At 43.4% G+C, this 16,994-nt stretch overlaps 1 protein-coding gene across 2 annotated transcripts; it reads right to left on the bottom strand.

The window, feature by feature from the left end:
• Positions 1 to 8,848: 8,848 nt before the first annotated feature.
• On the bottom strand, positions 8,849 to 15,670 carry LOC147464953 (uncharacterized). 2 transcript variants are annotated; one of them, XM_086517216.1, is made up of 3 exons: positions 15,125 to 15,670; positions 9,525 to 13,582; positions 8,849 to 9,383 (listed from the first exon to the last, which is right to left on the bottom strand). In XM_086517216.1, exon 2 carries the CDS (start codon positions 13,544 to 13,546, stop codon positions 9,560 to 9,562), a length of 3,987 nt encoding a protein of 1,328 aa, XP_086373342.1. In that variant the 5' UTR covers positions 13,547 to 13,582; positions 15,125 to 15,670; the 3' UTR covers positions 8,849 to 9,383; positions 9,525 to 9,559. The 2 variants fall into 2 exon arrangements, with proteins under 2 accessions (XP_086373342.1, XP_086373347.1); XM_086517221.1 differs by lacking the exon at positions 15,125 to 15,670 and adding an exon at positions 13,742 to 15,091.
• Between the last annotated feature and the right edge of the window lie 1,324 nt (positions 15,671 to 16,994).

Consider the following 16,994-nt stretch of genomic DNA (forward strand, 5'->3'; position numbering starts at 1 on the left):
CCCTCTTCCTCCTACTTTACCACCCTCATTCCCTACTTTCCCCCCCTCTCCTATCTAGAGAGAAGTTAGAGAGAGAGCTACAAAAGTAACCCTACTTATTGTCTTTGTTCCCTCCATCCCCTACAAAATTAGCTTTAATTCCTTAAAATTAGGAATCCTTACATGGCCCCGATGGGGTCCAATTTTTTCCTAATGTCCCTCTCCCACTCTCCTTCTCCCGCTCTCTCCAATCTCTATCGCTCCCCCCCCCCCCCCCCCCCCCCCCCCCTCTCTCTCCCCGTCAGTCTCTCAGTCTTTCTCTCCCTCTATCCTCCAACTCATCTCTCCCCCTCCCTCTCACTCTCTATCTCTCTCTGACTCTTTCCCTATCAGTTGTCTCTACCTTGTACTTCTCTCTCTGTATCCCTATTCCTCCCTCTCTCTCTCTCTCTATCTCTCTCTCTCTCTCTCTACCTTTCACTGCAACTCTGTCTCTGGCTCCATGTGACATAGGAGACATGACCTGCCCTCTGCTGGTACTTTATTGTACCTACCAGTCTCGATCTGAAGTTGGTGTGAAGATGTGCATATATGGACACTATCGCATCGTATCCCATGAGATAAGTGTGTGTCCATGTATCTGGGCCTTGTCACAAAACCATCCTCACTGATTTGGATAAGATGTTCTCTATAGAAAGCACTGTATCCAAGTCCTCCTGGTGTCAAGCTGAGTCAGGTCTTGGCGGATGAGCATGGTGATCTCAGACTGTGTAAGAGTCAGAGAGAGTGGGCAATCTATCCATGATAAACCCATTTCCTTGAAACCATGATTGGAGAGGATGGGCAAGCCAGGGTTTTATCGCCATAGGTGAATGTGGGTGTTGCTTTCCTGATCCAATGTGGGGTGGTGTTAAACACCATAACCTTGATTTTACCAAGGTCGACAGACACACCACTCTCTTGGTCAAACCTATGCAATGCGTCCAAGTGACGCTGAAAAGTTGGAGATCAACAAAATATCATCAACATAAATCAATTTAGAATCCATGTCCCTACCAATTGTGCCCCTCTATCACAATGTCTCTCAATATAGTCAGAAAACCCCATCCACATACATACTAAATAGAGTAGGGGAGAGTGGGAAGCCCTACTTCACCCCAATAATGGAGTGAACCAATGTAGATAGCCCTTCTAGAGTGCATACATGCCTCACTATTGATTTGTATAATTCCATGATTCCCCAAACCGTCTATGTGGGTACTTCCATCTCCTATAGTTTGCACATCAATCTAGTTGTGTGTGTGTGTGTGTGTGTGTGTGTGTGTGTGTGTGTGAGAGAGAGAGAGAGAGAGAGAGAGGGAGAGAGGGATATGGATAGCGCAAGAGAGATAGAGAGGCGTTGTTGCACCGAAAGCGAGAGAGAGACTTCTTGCGACGAAAGCTAGAGAGAATCGCTCTCTAGAAAGAAAAAAAAGAGACCAAGCACTAGCGATATCGCTATTGCTAGGTTCTTTTTTTTTGTTTTTTAGAAGAAAGTTGATTTTTTTCAACGCAAGCTGAGTCTATTTTTTAACCACTAGTTGTGAACGATTTTTATTTATGCTAGCTCATGGACGTCGTTGCAATCGCAAGCACCTATTACTGCTCCGATTAGTCCTGCAATCGCCCACCAGGCAGCAATCTTACACCCGCTTGCTTGGCTCTCTGGTATGCCAGACTTCATGACAAGAATTAAGGAGCCTGAGTTTGAGCATGCTCATAAGATCTTACTCCTCAACCCTGCATGCGGCGCTCTGTCCAAGAAGGTTCCAGCAGGATTCTGCATATCCCCTTCCTTCTCTGCCTTGGGCTAGGCCAAGATTGATTTAGGAACATTATGCTCTGCAAACAAGGCCTCTCTTGCCTCTCTGAATTGGTTGTGGAAGACATCTTTCACTCACTTGGCGATCAAGCCTGAAATCTTACACTCGCTTGCTTGGCGACCTCCTTCAGAACCTGTGGGTAGAGAGAGAGAGAGAGAGAGAGAGAGAGAGAGAGAGAGAGAGAGAGAGAGAGAGAGAGAGAGAGAGAGAGAGAGAGAGAGAGAGAGAGAGAGAGAGAGAGAGGGCCAGAAGAGGATGGAGGTAGCACGGTTGCAGGAGAGACCTAGAGAGGAGACACACCCTGAACGCTACTATATTATAGATCCTGTATTGTTATGAGAAAAAATAAAAAAAATCAAGCACCAGCAAAGTGCTTTTTTTTTTTCAAAATTATCCAATTAAGGCTATAGATGATGTACTTGGGTAGAGAGAGAGAGAGAGAGAGAGAGAGAGAGAGAGAGAGAGAGAGAGAGAGAGAGAGAGAGAGAGAGAGAGAGAGAGAGAGAGAGAAGAAGAAGAAGAAGAAGGAGAGAATTTTAACCTCGTAGGAAACTATCCCATCAGACCTTAAAGATCTATTCAACGAGGAGAGCTAAACTTAAGACCTGTTATTCAAGGCATAACCAATCTACCACACTTGAGAGAGAGAGAGAGAGAGAGAGAGAGAGAGAGAGAGAGAGAGAGAGAGAGAGAGAGAGAGAGAGAGAGAGAGAGAGAGAGAGAGATTTGGGGGGGGGGGGGGGGGGGGGGGGGGGGGGGGGTGGTGTGTGTGCTACTCTACTAGAGGGAGAGTTGCAATGTATGGTGGTGGTAGGAATACGGGCGGCAGCAAGCTAGAACCATCAACAATCAATGGTTGGCTAAGGTGGTGGTCATGGGTGCTAAGGGGCGGCAATGGGCAGTAGTGGTGGTGGGATGGCAATGGGCAGTAGTGGTGGTGGGATGGGAAAAAAAAAGCTCGCTCGAAAGCTCACTCTATAACCGCCCCTCAACCGAATTGGTAAATCTATGCTTCCCCATATTCATTTTCCAAGTCTCCCCCGTTCCTAGAGGGTTTTCTAGGTTAAAAATTCATCATGTGTGCATTCCTTAGAGAGCTTTGCAAATTTTCATTTTGCTAAATGTCCATGAAGTAATGGTGTTGATGAGCTAGTTTTGGCGGAGGTTGTGTTGTGGCTAGAGGGAATCAGGGAGGAGGTAGCCTACTTCTTCCACCCATAAGAAATTTTCTTTAAATTTTTATTTTTATTTTTGTGGGAGGGGGGGGGATAGATAGATAGATTTTATTAGGGAAAATTACCAAAATACCCCTCTAATTTGTGAAAATTCCCAAAATACCCCTCAAATTTCAAAAATTCCCAAAGTAGCCCCGATATTTTGTCATAATTTCCCAAAACACCCCTCAAATTTTCCAAAATTCCCAAAATACCCCTAGCTGTGAGATTAAATGTTTTCGAAGATTAAAAAATTTGTACCTTTCATAAGAAGACTGATTGTCTATCAATACAAGATACTAAAACTAGAATTTGAGAAGGTTATGTAGGTTTTGAAGATGAATTGCTTCATTATTTTTAGATATAATTACCCTTTTTTGTGAGGTAATTTGTGACAAATTACATGCTAAGCACTCGAAAACGGATCTTGATTGTCAAAAAAGAATAAAGGAGTGATAAGCTTGAATAATTCAACCAAAATAGATACAAGGGTATTTTGGGAATTTTTTAAATTTGAGGGGTATCATGGTCTTCTCCATTTTGGAGGTGATGGAGAGCGTTTAGCCCGCCATCTTCGTGGAGCCATCTTTGCCGAGGTGGGGGATCTTCTGAATGGTCATCGATTTAAACACTCTCTACTCCCACTCCAATGCTTCTCTGGCTGTGTCTTTTACTGCCGCTTCTATGGCCTTCTGCAACTTTTCTTCTTCTTCTTGTGTCAGATCCTGGGGTTCTTGTGAGGGTCCCACAAGGATTTCCTCTTGCAAATTGGTGTGCACTGGATCTGACAAATTTTATATGTCGATTCCTTCCATTGCTGCTAGCCCGGTGCTAAACTATTGCTCTTCAGTTTGTTGTTGGTGTTTTCCCATTTTATTATCGTCCTATGTGTGTGTGTGTGTGTGTGTGTGTGTGTAAGAGAGAGAGAGAGAGAGAGAGAGAGAGAGAGAGAGAGATTTTATTATCGTCCTATGAAAGAGAGAGAGAGAGAGAGAGAGAGAGAGAGAGAGAGAGAGAGAGAGAGATTTATTTATTTTGAAACAGGTCCTGAGGAAATCTACAAAATTTCAAGGTGCAAAAACCTTCAAATTTCCCAAGGTTTTAGAAGGTTTTGCTCGAGGATTGGCTCTCAAGACGTGTTTTGAGACAGAGAAGAAGAAAAGAGATTCTAACGTCGTCTTCGTAGATCTACCTTGTGTCACGTCTTGAGTTCGAAACTCGTTGCCGGGCGGGGAAAAGAAGGGGAGGGGGGATCATGGGCTGTCTGATCAGGTGGCCGCAAACTTGTGCGGATTTACACACCTGAACATAATGTTAATTAATTATAATTATTGCATGCGGACGGAGTGGTTAGAGGCTAGAGCACTTGGCTATCTCCCGGGACGTCGTGGGTTCAAGCTAGCCTAGAGGTAATCGAATCTATCAAGGTGAGAGTGCACGTCACGAGAAAGAGAGAGCAAATAGCCAACCTTTCAACAGCTCATAAACTATAAATCGTTTTTTTCTTTATTTGGAACAAAAACGCAAAATATTATTCACAACAGCTCTCTCTAAGCACATGTTTTACTTTTGGAATAAATCAAAATTTTTGTGCAACAGGATTGAGCTTAATCACTCCTCCCTCTTACAATGTAATATCCGTCATGATTTTCTTGACTTTGGAATAAACCTTGTTTCATTACATCATTAGGGAGCGATCACGTGATGCATAGTTATCAGTTACTTTTTGCAATAACTGTGCCTCATGCATGGTCACGCACGCACCACTTACTTGTCTTTTATACAAGTTACAACTATGCAAGGGCTTTTGTAACTATGCCAACTTTGACATAGTTGCATCAATGCTTCGCGTGACCACAAACATTACATCGGCAAGACTTGGATAACCAATATTTGTGCCATATTCATCAGACTCAACTTATGAATGTGATCCTCATTGTGTGTATCACAATTGTGCTATCATATCACAAGAAGTTTTGGACAAATTCTCACAATAATGCCCACGTTGTGACTTACCTCAACATCATGAGCTTTCGTGACAGAGGCACCGCATACCTAGCTAGGTATGGAGTGCCTCTCGAGCAGAAGCTCATGATGTTATGCATTGTATGAAAAAAATTGAAAAAGACTCGGTTTTCTTACATGAGAAAATTTCTAAATATTCTTGTGTATGCAAAACCTTAGTAGATAAAAAACTCAAACAAGATAGCATTCAACTTATTCAATCGAATGCTAGATTATATGAAAAGCCTTAGTAGATCAATTAGTAGATCAAGAAAAATATTTCTGAAAAGGCCGGGCTACAATACATTGGAGCTTAATGGTCTACTATACTACATTTTTTTGGGGCTGTCCTGAAAAGAAGACCCACTAGTTTTTCTTTTACTTTTATTTAACCGAAAAGGGGATTGCCTCCTTTGATTTTGACAATCTATTCACCCTTCAAAGCCTCAATCAAATCATGTAGGAAAGTCCTAAAAAACTCACACAGATTGACATGGCAAGTTACTTATCATTATCATCTTCCTCTCACATGTCCCCTCCCATGCCACCGCTCTGACCTTTCTAATCATCAACCTTTTGCATAATCACCATCTCAGTTGCTCAATGCTAAGCTTAAGTAATCTACTAACATAATATGGCGGAGGTAGTGATCTTTTACACGTGTCACGTTCTGCGAGATGAAAGCTATAAATCAAAAGTGGAGGAGTGAAAAAGAGAGAGAGCTCACAGGGGGAGCGAAGGAGAGAGAGTTCGGCGGCCGGCCGTATTCGTGTGCTTATAAATAAGGGAGACTCCACACTCGAGAGGCTAAGACTTGATTGAAGGAACATTTTGAGGTGATTGTAGCTCGCTCACACACACACACACACACACACACACACACACACACAGAGGTAATAGGAGGGGAGGTAGCTTTTGCAAATCCAACTGCACAGTTAGTGGAGGGGGTAACTTAAAAACAGTTACCCCTCCTCGGGTGGAGTCGTTCTAACTCTACATAATTTACATTACAATGAGTACATCGGGCTTATTCAGCTTCGCTTTCTAGGGCTTACCATTCAAGCAACCACCTTTAGCATATCCAAATTGTCAAGCTGTAAATTGCATATTTTGAAACTTCTCATGATTGTACAACTTGAATTCCCTATCTATCCCTTTCAAGATGTGTGAGTGCAAGTGCGAGTGCAAGCGTGCTTGTGGACCTCGCATACATGGCGCAATTGCAAACAGACGTGTAGCTACGCGTGGGAACAATATGGCTTTTAATCATACAATTTGATTGCTCTTCCATGTTAGTTTTTGTTAGCTCAATGTGAAAAGTATTCTGATTCCCTCCCACAAAACAAGAATTTTTATTTTATTGTTTCCATGCCAAAAGCATAGAGCCGCTAAAGGAATTCTGATTCCCTCCCACATGAGCTCTATGCCAAAAGCACTTTACCATAAGAAAACATTAGAGGTTTGAGATATTTGAACATCCTTTTCTGATCCCATGATCACGACCATGTTGTGAACACAAGTCATTCCTAAAGAAGGCCATATATTTTAATCCTATTTAGGCTTTTGCTAAGAATAGTTCATAGCACTTAAACTAATGAAAAATTAACTTGAGGCATATATTGAGAGCCTAACAAGACGTTTTGGATAAATTCTCACAATAATTCCCACATTGTGACTTGCCTCAACATCATGAGATTCTGTGTGGGAGGCACCGTATACCTAGCCAGGTACGATTGGGGGCAGGGGACCGCCGGCCCGGTGGGGGGGCCAGGGGTCCCCTGCCCCCAATCGCCCCTAGCTAGGTATGCGGTGCCTCTCGAGCAGAAGTTCATGATGTTATGCATTGTATGAAAAACACTGAAAAAGACTCTGTTTTCCTGCATGAGAAAATTTCTAAATCTTCTTGTGTTAGCACAGGTCTTGCTTTTCTGTCACTATCTTAGCTACCTTCATAACCTTATGGGAGGGGCTAGGTCCATAAGGAGATGGAAGACCAAACGTTCTTATAGATCATCAACACACAACTGCTTTTAATCAATATTACTTTACATGAGAGTGCTTTTTGTTTAATAACTACATTATGTTGTCAGTGAGTGCTTTACAAAGCTGAACAGTGTGCTTCTTAGAAGCCTACAAAGCACAGAAAGCTAGAAACTTTTGCCCTAACTTGGGGTGACTAGCTTACTTTTGAATGGTCCACAGCTTGTTAAAGCTCTTGCTTAGATCGACCAAGGGTGGACACTAGTAAATTCCAACATTGGGTGTTTAATTATGTCGTCAATCGATGCTTTAAGAAGCTGAATGTTCTTAGAACTCTAGAAATCACAGAAAGCTAGAAACTTTTGCCTTTGTGAAATCTTTTCTACTACATGGAGAGTGTATATGTATGTTCCATAGAGCAAAAAGGATAGCCATTTCTTTTTGGCCTACATAAGGCCTTAGTAAAGCATTGAATTCTTGTGGGCCATTGTAGACTGCTGTATAAAGCTTGTCGATTGGTGCCGCGCCGTGGCAAGTTAGTGATAACAAACTTCTTTTCTTCCTATTTCTTGAAAGAGGGGCACAACTAACCATTGCCTTTTGTACATGTAGGCCATTGTGAGAGATAGTTAATTTGTTTTCCTATTTCTGCAGCAGAGGGGCATTTAGTAGTGGATTACACTCACTATTTCTTACCCTCTTGTGTAGGCCATTGTGACTTTTCACCTTGTCATCTGTAGCAGAGCATGTGATAGGATATTGGGCTTAGGATGATCATCAATGCTGGACATTATTGATTAGCAACATGATTGCCAAATGACATGAGACACTATGTCATTAATGTCCATCAATTAAATTGATTAAGCAGTTGGCAGGGTTTTGGACTATGTAAAACACCAACATTGACAAATGCCACTTCAGACTTTGTGGATAAGGTCTATCAATGAGCTTTAATAAGCAATTCGGCAATATTTCGGATTCCCTTGCACTTCCCAGCTTGTTTAAACAAGGGGAAGACTCATTCACAAGAAGTTTTGGACAAATTCTCACAATAATTCCCACATTGTGACTTACCTCAACATCATGAGCTTCTGTGAGGGAGGCACCGCATAGCTAGCTAGGTAAGATTGGGGGCAAGGGACCGCCGGCCCGGTGGGGGGGACCGGTGGTCCCCTACCCCCAATCGTACCTAGCTAGGTATGCGGTGCCTCTCGAACAGAAGCTCATGATGTTATTCATTGTATGAAAAACACCGGAAAAGACTCCGTTTTCCTACATGAGAAAATTTCTAAAACTTCTTGTGATTTTGGCATTCTAAAACAAATAAAAGTCACTTAAGGCAATTGGATAGAGAGGCACTTTCACAAATGAAAAGCGCACACAGAATTTTTATGCCTTTCTATTAAAAGAATGAACCCAATTAGAGACCAAAATCTTTGGTATCTCTGTCAGAGACTCTTCTTAGTGAGGATTAGTCACCATTGAATGCCTGTTATCCAGTTAACGTGGTTATTAAGCACATGTGGAAGTAGTTGAAATACAATTTCCGTGGTTCACAAAATCAGACAATGCTACAAGGCTCACTCCGAATCCTTTCAGAGTGACCAAAACCGTGTGATCTATGCTTAGTACCAGAAAAATGCACAGGATGTTTCCATAAGTTGAAAGGCATAAGCTGTTCAGTACGTGTTGGCATCACTTGAAGCATTCCAAAATGAGGATTACAATCTTAATTAATAGCTAAAGACAACATTTTGAGTGCTCCAGCAAGGCCTTAATTACACCGTCTATACACAACAAAACCAAATAAAAGTCGGGAGGAAGTTCGTTTATTTCTTTATTGCAAGACAACAATGTCTCCTTACATATACCGCGATCTGTATGCATAAGAATGCACCTATCTTAGTTTACATGTGTGTAACATGAACAAGAGCTAGAATGTAATATGACAAATTGAATCTATCTTTCAGGTGTGCAATCTTAAAGCACATCAAGAAAGTCTCCAAAGTACATAGGGTCATAACTAATAATGTGAGGGCTAGTATGTGTGGAAAGCGCTAAAGGTATTTACAGCAATTGCCATGGTAGCCTGTTGAGCTCCTTGGAAGGTGATCTGACAATGCAGACAAATGAAACCTAAAGAACCATGGGATCCAACTAAGAGCTCAAGTTGGGTGATGCTGACTCAAGGCTATCATGAGTACACCATGCGTGCTTGCGATGTACTTGCTCTTATTCGATCTTTTCAGCTTGATGAGGGCCAAAAAGCAAAATTTCACTTCGCAAGCACACAGCCTCGCATGTTCAATAGCTCTCCCGATAGCATTTCCTTGTGGATTACCAGCTGAAATCCATAAATGAAAAAGCATATAAATGATAAAATCCCTTCACAGTGACAAGTTTGATTTACTCATGATCTAAGGAATGACTGACTCAACAAGTACTGCCAAAATTTTTAAAGGCTTGCTAATAGATGAAAACTCACTGTGTATGTTGGAGTCTATGATGCATCCTGCTCATTCAAGCCAAACAGTCTATTCCAAGCTTTTGTGGAAACCCCTCAATCTCTTTGAGATGCTTGACCACTTGCAACATGGTAGGGCGTCGCACTGGGTCATCAGACGTACAAAGAGTGGCCACTTGAAGGACCTGCATAGCCTTGACTTTCCATGCCCCATTGGACATGACCGCTGCGTCGAGAACATCTGCTACCTTGCTTTGATTAATCTTCTGTCTTACCCACCCCACCAAATTGCCTCCTTCAATCTCCTTGAAATCAGACCCTGTTGGTTCCTTGCCTGTCAAAAGCTCAAGTAAAATAACTCCATAGCTGTAAACATCACCCTTTACAGTAGATCGCCAGCTCTGCCCGTACTCAGGCGGAATGTAGCCAAAAGTCCCAGCAATGTCTGTGCTGACATGAGTTTCACATGCGCTAATGAGGCGTGCCAAACCGAAATCTGCAACCTTTGGTTCAAAATCTGTGTCCAGGAGAATGTTGCTTGCCTTCATGTCCCTGTGGATGATGTGCGGGATAAACCCATGGTGTAAAAACGCAAGACCTCGAGCTGCTCCGACCGCAATTTTGAACCTTTTGGCCCAATCCAAGACCTCTACGGCATCTGCCCTGTTCCTCAGCCATACATCTAAGCTTCCATGAGCCATGTAGTCATACACAAGAAGCTTCTCATCACCAAATGAGCAATAACCAAGAAGTGGAACCAAGTTCTTATGCTTAACCTTGCCTAAGGTTTCCATTTCAGCTAGAAATTCTCTGTTTCCTTGTAATCCTGCAGGCCCTAGCTTCTTTATGGCAACTGTCCGCCCGTCTGGAAGCACTGCCTTGTACACAGTGCCAAAACCTCCATTCCCAATGATGTTGGCCTTGCAAAAGTTGTTGGTGATGCGGAGGATGTCGGAGAGAGTGAGCCTTAGCAAGGGCCTTTCAAACATGGCGACATTGATGCTAAGGGGCTCCTTCTGCATCTTACTTGCAAGCAGTAACATGTTTGGTTCAAAGGGTTTATTCAACTTTCTCTTCTCATCTGAATATTCATCTGCCACTGCCTCCTGCTTTAGCAATTTCCATCGGACAAGGACAAACATCAAGCATAACACTCCAATGGAACTGCCGACGGTGATGCCAAGGATTGCACCTGTGTTCAAGAGAGAAGTAGAGGGATGCCCATTCCCCCTACACTCTCCATAAAAAATTCCAGCACAGAGTCTGGCATTTCCTGCGAACGAACCATTTCGGCAAACTGGAGTTTTGGGGATATCACCTGTCAACTGATTGTTAGATGCATTGAGATACCTGAGTACCTCTAGGCTACAGACATTCAAGGGGATAGGCCCCTCGAGATGGTTCATGGACAAATCTAGATACTGAAGTTGGGAGAGGGCTCCAAGGCTTGCAGGAATCCGTCCAACAAACTCGTTGTCATGCAGATCAAGTGAGTTGAGCACACTGAGATTGCCAAAATTATCAGGAATGGGTCCGTTTAAGAAGTTATGGCTGAGATTTAGTGAGACCAGTTGCTGCCAGATAGGCTCTTCATGTGTGATAAACTGCAGGTCCCCATTTAGTTTATTGCCCTGCATGCTTATTCCGATTATGCTGCCCAACTGACCCCAGGCTGGGGGTATTTCACCTGAAATAATGTTCCAGCTCAGATCCAGATGTTGAAGAGCTCCCAGATTCCCTAGCTCCATAGGCAGAGGACCACTTAGGCTGTTGCTAGTCAGATTCATGCTCACTAAACTTTGCAACTCCCCTAACGCAGCAGGAATCTCACCGGTGAGCTTATTAAAGGCCACATTCAGCCCTTGAAGTTTATGCAAACTACCCAACTGCTCTGGCAGACCCCCACCTATTTGATTACTGGACACATCTAGGTTTGTCAAGTTTGTCAAGCGTGCTACTTCCGGGGGGATGGTCCCTGTAATCTGGTTATGGTTAAGATACATTTCGACCATTACACTGCAATCACCAATAGAGGTTGGGATGTCTCCAGAGAAAGAATTCCAAGAAAGATCAAAGTAGCCATGGTGCTGCACATAGCTTGATGTTGGAATAGATGTTTGCTGAAATCCAGCACATACCTCTGAGGGAATCGATCCCGACAGGCTGTTGTGAGACAGAACCAAGCACTCCAAGTTGATGAGCTGCCCAATCTGTTTTGGTATCAACCCAGAGAGCTGATTACCACCAAGGTCTAGAGTGGTGAGCTGCACACACTTGAAAAGCTCTGCAGGGATGGAGCCTTGCAGGCGGTTTCCATTCAGAAAAAGCACCTGCAAGTTCACAAGCTTCCCAATCTCTTTTGGGATACTGCCTTCGAGCTGGTTCGAATTCAAGCCAAGATGTTGCAAGGTTACAAGGTTACCAATGGAAGGGGACAACTTGCCTACAAGCTGATTGTCACTAGCCTCAAACCCAAGCAAAGTAGAAGAGCTCCATAGCTCATCAGGAATAGATCCTGTCAGATTGTTGTATGCAAGCTCGATTGTAACAAGGGGAAGCTTGCCCAAGTAAACAGGAATGCTTCCCACAAGCTGATTGTTGTCCAAATGTATCTCTGTCAATTGGGAACACACTTTGAATGTGTCTGTAATAGTGCCCATGAAACTATTCCCTTGCAAATAGAGAGACTGCAGGCCTTCTGCATTGCAAAGCTCCGATGGAATTGGGCCAGTGAGCATGTTGTCTTCAAGAGACAATGATGTCAGTGAAGAACAGTTGCCAAGCTGTGGGATGAGCCTTCCTGTTAAGCTGTTTGAGCCAAGCAAGATATTACTTACAAACTTCCAGCTACCCATCCAAAATGGAAGAGGTCCTGTGATTGCATTTCTTTCAACTGAGAATGCAATTATCGATTGAAGGCTCTGCAATGAGTCGGGTATCGGACCAGACAAAGAGTTGAAGGACAACATGAGGGTAGCCAAGCTAGTGCAGTTCCCCAACCGAGAAGGTATAGAGCCATTCAGAAGGTTATTGGCCAAGGAGAGTATTCTCAGATTCTGAAGGTTTCCAATGCTCTCGGGTAGCGGCGATGCAATGTTGTTGATTGCGAGGTCGATTTTCTGTACATTATAAAGCTCTCCGAGTTCATCAGGCAATGGTCCTGTGAGCTCATTTTCTGAAGCAGACAAGCTGACCAAGCTCTTCAAGCCTCCTATCTCCCTTGGTAATGGTCCTCTTAGCTTATTCATACTGACAATGAAGTCAGTCAAGCTTTTAAGTTTGCCAATCTCTGGAGGTATGGCTCCTCCAATAGAGTTGTTGCTCAGATCAAGGTACTCCAACATGGTGAGGTTTCCAAGCTCAGAAAGTAAAGAAGAGGATATGATATTGTTACTTAAATCAAGAGTAAGAAGATTCACTGCCATGCCCAGCCTAGAGGGGATGCTTGTGAAGCTATTAATGCTCAAGTCAAGGTATGTGAGATTAACAAGCTGCCCTACTTCAGCTGGAATAGGGCCTGTGAAAGCGTTGGAGCTCAAGTCTAGCACTTGCAATTGATTCAAGTATGCTATTTCAGAAGGTAGATTGCCATTGAAAGAGTTGAAACTCAGGATTAGCTGCTTCAGTTTCGACAGCTTGTGCAATTGGGTAGAAATCCTGCCTGAGAGTAGGTTTTGGCTGAGATCCAAATGCTCTAAATTGACAAGATTGAAGAGAGTGGAGGGGAGCTCTCCCGTGAGATTGTTGAAGCTCATGTTCAAGGATTGCAAGCTTGATAAGCTACCCAGGTGCGGAGAAATCTTCCCCATGAGCTGCATTCCATGTAGCCGGAGAGAAATCACATGTGGGCCCTGGCATACCACCCCCCTCCAGAGACATGGAGTATCTGAATTTGCCTCCCAATCCAGCAAGCCATCGGCTGGAGTCTGCAAGTCTGATTTGAATGCTAGCAAGGCCTCTTTCTCATTCGTAATGGCCCTGCAAATGATGAAGGACGGCAGCACGCAGACCAGAAAAGCAATCAAGATGGTGCTTCTTGCCATGGATGTAGGTGACAATATTCAGGGTCTTCTCTACACCTGCAAACCGTGGGGGAAAAGGGCAATAGTGAGAAGCCAATGCGATTCAACCGACAATAATCCTAAGTCAACATTTCTTGTTAAGCAGTGCAATCATAAGAAGAGCAAACCACAAACAGAGCTTCTACATGCAATCTAAAAGGATGGCTTGATTGTTACCAGAAAGAGAAAGGGGGGGATTGGGGTGCCTGCTGGGTAGCTAGCAGAGAAGCAAAGGCAATGTTCCTTTGTCTAGAAACATTGGGTCAAGAGCTGCAGGCAGGATGCAAAAATGTGTTGCTCGTGTATAATTTGTTGACACCTTTGCAGATGGATGTAAGTGTGTGGTCAGATAATTGAAGATTTGGATGAAACACATTGGACAGTGGGACTGCTACATATAAGCATAAAAAGCTACCATTTTACTGTTTGAGTGCACATGAATTTCCATAACTTTAATCTAAACCTAGGAGTGCTAGATTGTTGATGTGATATTCTTAGCAGCACAGTAGGTTGGTTAATGGATCACACCTCACTAATGCATATCATCACCATTCATTCGTTTCCTCTATACGTACAACAGTTAGAGAACCGGCTACTCTTGACCAGTGCCATGTGTGCATATCCTTAAAAACTTTTGTGATTGTTTGCCTTCTTCTTGAGGAGCGGTCTCCCTCGAACTCCGTGCATCAGTGGTGGGGTGGTGGTTGCAGGATTGCTTGCTCACTTCAATGGCTACAAAATCTATCACCATTCACTATGTAGTGCTAATGTGGCACTGCCTATGGTTTCCAACTTTAGCACTGCCTACAATATACCTATACCAGTGCATATCTTTCTGTGTTCTCGGGCATGCTTGTGAGGCGCAATCGTATTGACTTGGTTGACATTAGCTATCATTATGATGGTCTGTGGCTAGTACTCACTTCAATGGTGATGGTGCATATGAGCAGAAATTTAAAATGGTTTCAAGTTTCAACAGTTGAGCAGAGAGAGAGAAAGAGAGGGGTTGCTTGCTTTCTATGTACTCACTCAATTACATATAATGATAATGTTCTGCACATGCACCCTCTAAAAAATTAGTGGGTACATTTGGACACCTATTTCAATGCATTTGCACCAAATTTGAGCTTTCAAGAGGTTAGTATCATCATATCATTTTTTAACAATAAGCATTGAGCATATAGTGCCCAATGGGTACATACACCCTCAGCACTAAGACAGCTGCAATAAAGAAGAACGGATTGGGCAGCATGTAGGCCTACATGGAATGGAATAGTCTGTAGATTATAGTACTGCATTGGTTTCTAATGATGAACATAGGTCAATATATTAATGCACTTTAGGAGAGCAACAGTAATGGGTCATTGTGCAGGCCTCTTTTCTATGTGGTTCATTACAAAGCCTTCTTGCAAGCCTTAATTAATCACTATCACTTTAGTGCTTTCTTAGTCACACTCCTATGATAAGAGACTTGCATTGTATAACATGCTTGAGTCCTTCTGTTACTGCTTTGAGCACCTAGTGAGGCCTTACAGTGCTGTCTCAGATTTGCATTCTCACCTTTAAGGATGGCCAGGCGTCAAGGTATGCCAAACTGACCGACATCGATTCCGCGCTTTTTCCGCGTAGTTGGCCAGCAGAGGAATATTGAGGGCATGATAAGTCTTTTGGAGTCTGCACACCCAATGAGAAAATGCAAAGGTCGTGTCCACTGGTGGTTCTTGTGCAATCATCACATGGGGATAAAAAATTGCCTTTGAAGCAAGCAGATCATCTCAAAGGGATGTGAAGGATATGAAGGTGAGGCACTGAGGCCTGAGGTTTGAAAGGAAAAAGAAGATCTTAGGGGGGGAGGGAATCTCTTCTTTCTAGAGCAAAACAAAGAGGAGGGATGATAGTGTGAGAGAGAGAGAGAGATTGCATGCTTTACTTGAGCTGGTTGCTTACAATATTGAGGGAGGATGTGATCCGTGAGAGCGTGTGTGTGTGTGTGTAGAGCAGCTACTATGTGCAAATTTGCTCTGCAGTTCCTTAACTCTGCCTTATTAGTAGTCGTAGTACTAGCTTGCCAACACCTTGCAGCGGCTAGGAGCTGCTAAAACTTGCTAAATCCTGTTATTTTTTGCTACCTCATAACATGCCATATGAGCTGGATATTAAAATAATGTTATTTTTTGGATTATACGCTCACAAGTTGGCAATCGTTTTCTGGGTATATAATTGTATTTTTAGCTTCTCTCTCTCTCTCTCTCTAGAGTCGAGTCACATATAATGCAGGCTAATGTAGTAGCCTTTGCATTGTATGTATTGTGTAGCCTTTACACCATGCACATGGATTGCCAAGTAGGTTGACCCCCCCCCCCCCCGCCCTTCTCTCTCTCTCTCATCTTTATGCTGACAAAAGACGGTTTGGCACACGCGCGTGCGTGGATAGTGATAATCACCTCTCACTATCGGAGCTGTGAAAAGGATACCTTGAGCCTTGGCAAAAGAAGGTTTCTGTGAGTGTCTCTCTCTCCTCTGGCTATGAACTATGAAGGTTGCTTCTCGTGTAAAGTTGTAAACTCCATCTCTCTCTCTCTCTCTTTTACTGAGTCTTCTCTCTCTTTCAAATTTTCAGCCTCCCGGACGGGCCCCACCGGCTCTGTAAGTCTTTCTCTCTCTCTCTCCTCCTCCCATCCTGCCTACCCTCATGCATGATCCAACTCAATGGACTCATCATTTGCTGTATGTGTCTATACTCTCTCTATAAAGCTTGCTTCTCTTGTATAAAAAACTCCATCCATCCTCTCTCTCTCTCTCTCTCTCTCTCTCTAATCATCTGCTGTGTGTGTGTGTGTATATTCTCTCACACCACAACAGTCGCAGATAGCTAGCGCAGCAAGCAAGAGTTCAAAGGTCGTGGCATCATCATGACTCTCGGCGCTCGCCCTTTGATCAGACACTCCCTGTGCCTCTGCCATACTAGAGTGGAGCCAAGGCTCAACTCAAGCTTTGGAATATTATTTTTTATCATTACATTTTTATACATTTTTATGCTTTTATTATATGCATGCAAAATTTCAAATACAGCCGAAGGGCCATCAATTATTATAGGAGTTGGCTGCTCGCTCTAGCGTAGTAGGACCCAGTGGCAATTAGGAGGGCGTTCACGCGAAGGAAGTGGACGATCTGGAGCTTGCAGTAATGTGGGTCATAGCGGCAGAGAGATGAGAGACCGAGAGAGAGAGAGAGAGAGAGAGAGAGAGAGAGAGAATAATCTACGTGCACGCAGTACATAGCTTCACCTAATTTGAGAGAGAGCGGGAGAGATGGATGGACGGACAATCATAATTTACGTGCACACAGTAGTAGCTTCTTTTTTAGAGAGAGAGAGAGAGAGAGAGAGAGAGAGAGCGCTAAGCAGTGAGTAAAGCACTAGATAGAGAGA

Source organism: Adiantum capillus-veneris, chromosome 1 (assembly GCF_014529385.1).
Source record: "Adiantum capillus-veneris isolate H3 chromosome 1, ASM1452938v2, whole genome shotgun sequence".
Classification (NCBI taxonomy): domain Eukaryota; kingdom Viridiplantae; phylum Streptophyta; class Polypodiopsida; order Polypodiales; family Pteridaceae; genus Adiantum; species Adiantum capillus-veneris.

Bases quoted from the DNA above. Each gene is read 5' to 3' on its own strand.
- LOC147464953 (XM_086517216.1), bottom strand. From the start codon at position 13,546: ATGGCAAGAAGCACCATCTTGATTGCTTTTCTGGTCTGCGTGCTGCCG.